Consider the following 8,800-nt stretch of genomic DNA (forward strand, 5'->3'; position numbering starts at 1 on the left):
GGATGTTTAAGAGAATAATGGGAAATCTTGTTCTTGCAAGGACAGTCCTACTGAAGAGCTTCTGACCTCTTTTGTTTAAAAATGTATGAGAGTACTTCCTAGAGATTTTAGCACTAAAAGCATAGTGAAAAGAAAACATTTCATTTGAGAAGTAAGCCCTTGATACACTGATGAGACAAGAAATCCATCCTAATTCACATTTTAGGACAAAGCAATAAAAACTTCATGTGCTTAGAAGACTGAGGAGGCTCAAGCCCCTGCTGAAAGTAATCTGCATGTAATTTGGGATGCATTTGTTTCTAAACCAGGCTTGGAATCACCAGGGCCAGAAACAATGATATTTGATATTAGCAGAAAGAGATATCATTGAATGTTTTGCCCTTCCTGCTTATAAACAGTTCTTCCTGGATTAAACAAATTTTTTCTGTTTTCTGCAATGAAAGAAAAGATGATACAGAAAAAAAACTCAAACAACCAGTAGGCTGCAAAACCCATGCTGCCTTGTCCCCAGTCCAGAACGTTTTTCATCCCAGGTAACATTTTCAGAAGTATCTAAGTGAGGAGCTCACCTCACCTGCCTTTTACTCGTCTCCAGCATCCCTCAGTGAAGACACGTTCAGAGAGGGTTTATTCTGTCCCTCAGGCACCTGAGCCATGGCTTAAACAAAATTTTTTCTGTTTTCTGCAATGTAAACCTCACCAAAAAGATGATACAGAAAAAAAACTCAAACAACCAGTAGGCTGCAAAACCCATGCTGCCTTGTCCCCAGTCCAGAACGTTTTTCATCCCAGGTAACATTTTCAGAAGTATCTAAGTGAGGAGCTCACCTCACTTGCCTTTTACTCGTCTCCAGCATCCCTCAGTTGAAGACACGTTCAGAGGGTTTATTCTGTCCCTCAGGCACCTGAGCCATGGCACTTCCTCAACTCCTGTCTCACTTTACCTATGAGAGACCTTGAACCTCTAAAATATCAGAGTTCTAGCCTTGTTTGTGGCTCAGTGTCTAGTATATAAAGCCTCTCCTCTCAGATTTATAAGGTCTATCTCAGATGTTCTTGCCAGATGTGTTATTATTTCAGCTACATCACGTTTTCTGTGCCTGGCTGGGACCATAGCCAGCGGGGAGTGCTGCAGATCTCATCTCTCAGAAAGCCCCTCCACTGCTGGCAGACTCAGAAATAGCTCCACCCTCCCCCTGTTTAGGATGGTCACTTCCACTCATTTCTTTTTCTCTAAGGTTTATTTTTTAAATTGGCCTCACTTTCCCCTTTTTCTGTGGCAGTGCAACTTCATTTCATCAGATTCTATCAACCTTTTGCTTCTTGTTGAATGAAGCCTCAGTGATAGACATTCCTACAAGTTTTGCTGCCGTTGTTTTCTGGTGCTTGGCACCAAGACTCAACACCTAAATACAGGCTGAGAGCCTTTCCTGCTTTCATCCAGCAGAGGTGAGGAACCAGGGACTCAAGATGCTGCTGGGTCAGCACCTTTTGATGTTCTTTAATTAGATCATTTTTTGCCACCCTCAGAGGCTGCGATATCCATTCCCTCTCCCAATAGCTAATTGTTGTCCTTCTGTTTTTACTACACTCAGAAGTGTTCTTTTTACTTCCAATTAATTTATTTGTACATCCATCAGGCCGGGTTTCATTTTGCTCCTCTGTAAGTGTGTTTGCCACCAAGGGGATGATGGGTGCTTCTGAAGCATGCCTTAGCAAAGCCCTCTCCCTGAGAGCACACAGCTTCCCATTGACTGCTCTGCGGTGTTCGTGTGCTTAAATCTAGGCTGATGCTGTAGATGTTTTGCTCATCTGGGCCCATTTCTCACTGAGACAAAACAGATACAACGAGGAGGTGCTGAGGAGGCTTGTGCTCCTCAGTCATGTCCAGCTACGCCCTTGCAGTAAGGGAACAAAGAACATCATCTGGTCTCCAGTGCTGACAGCGAGATGGGCCCTTTCCTCCTTCATTTGCAGTGATTTTGATCCCACTTGCAATGCTGGTCTTGGCTAATCTGCCAGTTTCTCCTCTCTTTTCTTGTCCCAAGCTGCTCTCACGTACAAGTGCACAGGCGACCAGTGGACAGTGTACTGCAGGGTGATCCGGGAGAAGAACCTGTGCCAAGACATGCGGTGGTACCAGCGCTGCTGCCAGACTTGCAGAGACTTTTATGCAAACAAGATGCAGCAGAAGAGTTAATGAACCTGTGCTACTTCTTAGAGTATTACAGCTATTTGTATGTAAATCACGGACTAGTAGGTCTGAGTACTGGAACTTCATGAGTTGCTACAATGTGGTGGATTCCAAAGCATACCTAGTAAGACTTGAAACTAATTCTACAGACTGGATACCAAAGTAATCCACTCATCCACCTTAAAAAAAAATAACAAACAGAAAGAGTCATCTCAAGGAGCCATTCATTTGATCTAATGTTGACATCCTTACATTTTTCATTAATGCTTTTTACTTTAATATATTAAATCACCAGCCACTGGATGGCTTGCTACCATTACAGAAAAGGACAAGAGTTGCAAAGTGATTACTTTGACTAAGGTTATGGGTACCTCCATGGAGGAAGGCCTCTGGCAAAATAATTCAGCAAAGGTAGAGACATTACTTAATCTTTTAATCTTGGCTTTCATCTGATAATTTCAATTCCCAACAGCTATCCCATTGTGGAGTGGGCTTGGAGGGACACACATAAATGAAAGGCTTAATTTAAAGAGAGGATTTGCTGTAAAAGCTTGTGAAAACTGATAGTGGAGGATGGACATCTCTGAAATTCCTACAGAAAACTCAGTACAATTATATCCACATTTTTTAGAGCAACTAACAGGGACTGCTCCTCTTCCTAATTTTGAAAAACAATCCTTTCTCTCTCTTTTCCCTGGAATAATCTAGTTTCTTTTATGAAACCTAGTTTTTCTCTGAGCTTAATGAAATGGAAGCCTATTAAAAGCAGTAGATAGTTATTTTTAAGCAAGAACCATTTACATGAGATGGGAGAAGCCAGAAATCATTCAATCCAGCAGAGCACACTGAGAGATTGCTTGGCCTAATCTCTCTCCTGTTTTTAGAATTCAATCAGATAATAAGACTGAACAGGTTTTGTTTGGGTTTTTTTTTTATAAGATGGCCATGAAACTAAATAGGGTTGATACAGAAACAGGATTTGGAACAACAGGATTTGTGTGAAGGATGGAGAGCAGAACAATGTTCCCTATCTGTTGGCTTTTGTATACATCTGAGGCTAGGTAGCCTTTGGAGTCAGGGATACAAGCCATTCAAAGTGTAATCTTGAGCTTGATGAAGCCATAAGGCTAAGACTTCCGTTGCCTTCAGTAAGGGTTAGGATTTTTCTCACTGTATTTTAATGCTTCCTGTCTTACTTTTGTGGTGCTATCAGGTTTGGTGCTATCAGACTGGTGCTGCCAGCACGCTGAGCAAGTGCTGCACATACGATACTCTGCCATGTCTGCACTTTAAACCAAACTCCTCTCTGAGATGTGAGACTTGAAACAGGAGCTCTACCCAGGGCAGAGTTTGTCCCCTCTGTTAGTCCTACAGATCAATGTCTCCCTATCATATCTTGCTCCAACAAATACCGTTTCCCTTGCCAGGGGCCAGGGTCAGTTGTGCAGAGGTTGTGTTACAGCCCACTCTTCACGACACGAGCAGAGCCCTGTGGATGAATTGCAGCTTTGTACTCGCTCTAGAACTGCCTGTTACTGTTTGATCCTTGGAGATGAGTGCAGAACTAAGCCCAGCTACCACCCCCAGCCCCTGGGCCACTCTGGGTTGCAGCTCATGCCCGTCCTCAAGATGTCTTTGTTGCTGTTATCTCTTTTTTTTTCAATGCAAGGAGGGCTAAAGACTCTTAGTCCCTAACAGATCTTTAAAGCAACTTTTTCTTCCTTACTACAACCCTTTCAATATCCAAGACCTCACTGGAATAACTCATAAGCATTATATTAAGGACTAAGTTTTTCCAGCACAAGGAGTTACTGTTCATCAATTAAGCCCACAGGCTAATGCTGTGTGGGCTTCACATTTGCATCTGTGCTTTTCAGTGCAAATGAGCGTGTGCACACAAGGGCCAGCCTGTGTGCACAAGGGCACATTTGCACACAACTGTTTTCTCAAGTGCCTGCCTCAAACAGATCTGCTTTCCAATGCCCCAGATGATTTTCTCTATCAGGGAAATGATTCCAACTTGGTTTTTTTGTTATACTGGATGTTCTTTTGGCATCTTACAGTCAGGATCAGACCTCCTTCTTCTGTTATTCCCACCCTGTAGCCCAAATGCAGAGGCTGTGTAACTACTTAGCAAGTAATCAGTGGAAAATGTTGCTGGCAGGGGTGACAGGGAAGATTTAGGTAATACCATGGTGATGTTCAATTAGGCAAATTAATAAGTAGATGAACTTCTAATGAGAAAGATCTAAGATGAGACACCACCCAGAGGGCCTGATTTATGTTGGTAACTCGCAGTGGTAGTTTCCCCCTTTCTTGCTGTTGTACCCTGCAGCCACACAGCCCTGCCTCTCCCCCACCACAGCCCCCTCACAGCAGGTTGGCTGAGATGGGTCCCCTCACATCCTACACTTGGCTTGGACTTTGCTGTTCTTCTTTTAATAGGCAACATTTGCCCAAGAAGTGGCCTGACCCAATGAAAGACCCCCCTCACTGACTGTTTTTGGCACTGCTAACACTCAGCTTGGGCTGTTGAAGGATTTGCCATCAGGCTTCTCTGTTATTATGGAAGAATAGCATGTGCATTTATTATTCATGGGAATCAAAGGTGCTTTTAAATAGCAGGGGTCATTTTTCCTTCCAGTGCTATCTGTCACCCTCTAGAAAGGTGCATAGGAAAGGAGGGATTTTAATTCTTATCCTTTTCACTAATAATTCACTGCTGGCCACTCTCCAGAAGAGGATACTAGGCTAGTTGGACCTGTGTCCTGTCCCAGTATGCTAGGTCCTGGACTTCAAAGGACATCTGGGTCCAAGTTCTGGGTCCTACCTAAGGAAACATGAATTTACAAGGAATTCTTTTGAATGTCTGAGCACTGAAAAATCCACCTCACCTGCTCTCACAGCCCACAGATTAGCCTGCATCAACTTTTCATTTTCATAATCAAAAAAACAACATCAATTAAAAACTGGTGGCACAACACAGCTCCATTTTATTATGTTCTCTTACTTCATATGGTGACAACCTTCCCATTTTATAACAGCCAGGAAATAAAAAATAAAAATAAAAGTCTAATTCTGCTCAATACTCCTGCACTTCTGTTTTGCATCATTTTATAGGAGCTTTACTATGAATTTACAGCTCTGCTCTGCCCACAGTTACTACGTACTGGTGAAAAGAAAGCTGTTTGTTTCAGTGTATCTATGACAATACTTTTTTTAGTTGTTCATAAGAGATTGATGCTCTTTTGATTCCAGTGGTGGTGTTTCCATATTGTAAACAATACTCTGTACTGTTACTAAAGTACTGTACATTTCTAGTTGCACAATTGTGTTATTGAGTGTAGATTCTCACTATCTCATGTATGGTGCTATTTTTTGTTGGTGGAAAAGAATCTTAGCAGTCGATTATTGCTTGATATTTTATTATAATACAGGGATATATTCTCCATGGCAATAATATCATTTAAGTGTTTCATTACAGAGTGAAATGTATATATTTTTCCATTAGCTAATTTGCATATGTACTGTATCCATGGTAATTTTCTTTTTGGTGCTGGTTATAAATAGAAAAGATAAACAGAGGCAAACTGAATGGAACCAATTGTAAATGAAAACAAAAAAAAAAAAAAGGAAAAGATGATCATTCCATTTTGAAAAAAAAATGAGTATGTTGGATAATAAATTTATTTTTTCCATAACAACTTTAATAAGGTTTCTGAACTTGAAAAAAATACAAAGCAAACCAAACAAGTAGCATGAAAATGAAGAGAAAGGAGTGAAGCTGTGAGCAGTACATTGTGCATCTGTCTAATACTGGACTGAGCCTGGTTTTCAGTTGAGTCTAGGCCAACTGTTTGATAGCTGTGGTACATGTAAAAGGTCATTTGTCAGCCCAATTCTGGCATCTCAGAGTTCCCAGTGTGCTAACAAATCATGAAATGATGGGTCTGGTCCTGACTGGGTTGTGAAATAAAGCCCAAGGAATGTTAATACCTGATGAATGCCTGGCAAGGTCTGTGGTCAGTGCCACAGCACCCAAAAACGCCTGTCTGGAGGAAGGGGGACAGGCTCTGTGTGGGGTGTCACTGCCTGGGGGAGCCTCCAGCAACGAAACATCTTGTTTTGCAGGGGACATTTTGCAAGTGCTTGTGAGAAGGGTTGCTTTCAATGGATGTTGGGGCTGGGAGGAAGTGGCAGCTCCCTGTACGTTTAACGGTAGCTGCTCCACAGGCTCAGCCTCATAATGGAGACTGCTGAGCATGTGGAAATTTATATTGGAGCAAAACTATCCCCTCCATTGGAAAGGTATCCACATAACCTAGCTGCACGCTTCCCTGGTGTGAAATAAATGGAATTACTTCAGTGCCAAGTGTTTTGGATGTCTTTGTTGTAGGCACTAGCCAGAATCTTTGTACTCTTTAACTCCCCCCTCAGCATGGTGAAGATGTTTTTGGCGGACAGCTGCACAAAGATCGCCTGGAGGATCCTCTTCCATCCTGCCTTACATCCTCCATGTCCCATTCCAGCTCAGTCCTTGTTAAAAGGACACTTCTTGGAGATAGGAGCAGCACTTTTTGAAAGCAGCTTTAAAAACAAACCGAAGTATGGTTGATGTGAGAAATCCTCCTTCCAAAATGACTTCCAGAAATGCAGTTTATACTTACATTAAAAATAGAGCTCATTTGCTGATCTCACGCTGGCTTCTTGGTAATGGCATGATATTCCTAGTTTTCAGAGGTAGCCTTAGGAGATACCAGACCAGCTGCCATCATACGTGTGACTGCTAACAGGAGCAAAACTGTGGAAACTCCATCCAAGTGTTGCCATGTATTAACCCATCATCGTGTTTGTGTGCTGCCTGGAGTCAACATATGATTGCAATTGTTGACCTGTTTAAACAATAAAACATTGCTATAAGCCTTTGGAAGCCAAAAGGCTTTACATTAAGCTGGGATATGGCAATGGTATGGGTAGGAGGGGTGTAAGGAATGCTGTCATACATTTGGCTGGATGTTTTCCTGGAATTTGCCAATATCTCTTCTATAAATCCAGGGGGTTTATATACTTAGTTTGCCTATTTGGCACGTAGCAGTTTGCTGTTTTTCTCTTATTCCTAAGCCCCATCTTCTAACCAAGAAAACCAGATGATTTGGAGCCATTATCCTTCCCTGTGATCTCAGCTGTCTTTTTAAGACCCCTCAGCCAAGATCATTAAAGGCAGGTGGGGTTAGATGGCTCTGCTGCTCTGCTCTGGCATAAAGGCACCAGGAGGAAAGTATAATCTCTGCTCAGCTGCTGGGAGCTCGGTTCTGCCTCCACCTACTCCACCTGCTTCCTTCACTCTGGCAAGTCCTGGTGTCCACGGCAGCCTCAGCTGCCTCTTGGTGCCGTGCAGCAAGCTGGTGGGACCCTGCTTGCTCTGGAAGGAAATTTCATTCCAAAAAGCTCAATATGGATCATCTTACCCTGGCATCAGCCCCATGCATCACCCAGAGTACTGCTGTTGGAGGACCTTCCTCTGCTGGTAGAGGGAAACCCCCATGTTCCCGTGTGGTTTCCCAACACTACAGGATCTGTTGGGAAAGGTACGTTTTCCTCTCCTCAGAGAGAGCCAGCACAAACACCAGTATGCTCTGGAGCCCCAGGCAGAGAAGAACCATGCCAGCTGCACTCGTGTTCAGCACACTGGCACTTCTCAGGGCACAAGAAGAGAAGCCCTGGTAACCTACTTGCTGGCGAGTTACTTGCCTCACTTGCCCTGCTGCTGTATGAACACAGGGCACCCAGAAAGAAGCAGGCTTTGGGAGCTGCTCCTGAACAGCACTTCTGCTTTGAGCACTTGGACCTGTGCTGGATGTGTTTGATAATACTTCTCCATGCCCCTGGCACTTCTGCATCCTTCCATTTACCTTGATTTGCAGGCAGGTCAGTAGGAAGACAGGAGTTCCTCAAATGCTGCAGAGGCAGAAAGAGCAGATCTATTTTCTGTGTGCATTTTTTTTCCTTTTATCACATCTCTGGCTTCTCTTCACACTCTTTAGAAGTGGGACAGTCTACCTGGAGAGAGACTTTCCAACAGTAGAGCTACTGTGGACAAGCAGGGCTGAAGCATCTTCACTTTGGATGGGAAGAATTGTCTGTTTATAAAAGGAGAGTTTAAACAAGAGAGTGTATAAGCAGAGAGGAACCACCAACTCCCCTCAGCAGTAACTACCAAAAAAGCAGGCAGAGAGTCTCCAAAGCTGGCCTCCGTGTGCCTTGCATCACTTTGTCTCCTTTCATGCCACTTTCATGTAACAGACCTCACGAAGAATGCCCAGGGGCTGCACTGTACCACATTTATAATTTTGTCAGAGCTGCTGTCTGCCAAATAGTGGCCAGACACTCAGACAGACTTTCCCAATTAGCAGAGTCCTGCAGCTGATGTCGGGGCTTGCATGTGTGTTCCCACAGCCAAGACACTGGCTGGGCCCACATGGCCTGGGGCAGGTATCTGCCTGGGCTGCAGGGCTGGAGAGCAGCAGATGGGCTGCTTCTTGAAAGCTGTGGTTTCCCCGGGCTCCTCTTGTTTGGCTGTGAAAGGCTCCTGTTGGGGTGCTTTAT

At 43.7% G+C, this 8,800-nt stretch overlaps 1 protein-coding gene across 1 annotated transcript in view; it reads left to right on the top strand.

Moving 5' to 3' along the window:
• The window catches only part of ADAMTS17 (ADAM metallopeptidase with thrombospondin type 1 motif, 17), a 110,230-nt gene extending 107,721 nt beyond the window's left edge, over window positions 1-2,509 (top strand). The window contains exon 17 of the mRNA XM_008948008.1: window positions 2,049-2,509. Coding sequence (XP_008946256.1) covers window positions 2,049-2,200 — 152 coding nt within the window. The 3' untranslated portion in view covers window positions 2,201-2,509. The remainder of the gene's footprint in view (window positions 1-2,048) is intronic.
• The last annotated feature ends 6,291 nt before the right edge of the window (window positions 2,510-8,800 follow it).

The sequence above is a fragment of the Merops nubicus genome, unplaced genomic scaffold (assembly GCF_000691845.1).
Source record: "Merops nubicus isolate BGI_N331 unplaced genomic scaffold, ASM69184v1 scaffold1779, whole genome shotgun sequence".
In the NCBI taxonomy this organism is placed as follows: Eukaryota; Metazoa; Chordata; class Aves; order Coraciiformes; family Meropidae; genus Merops; species Merops nubicus.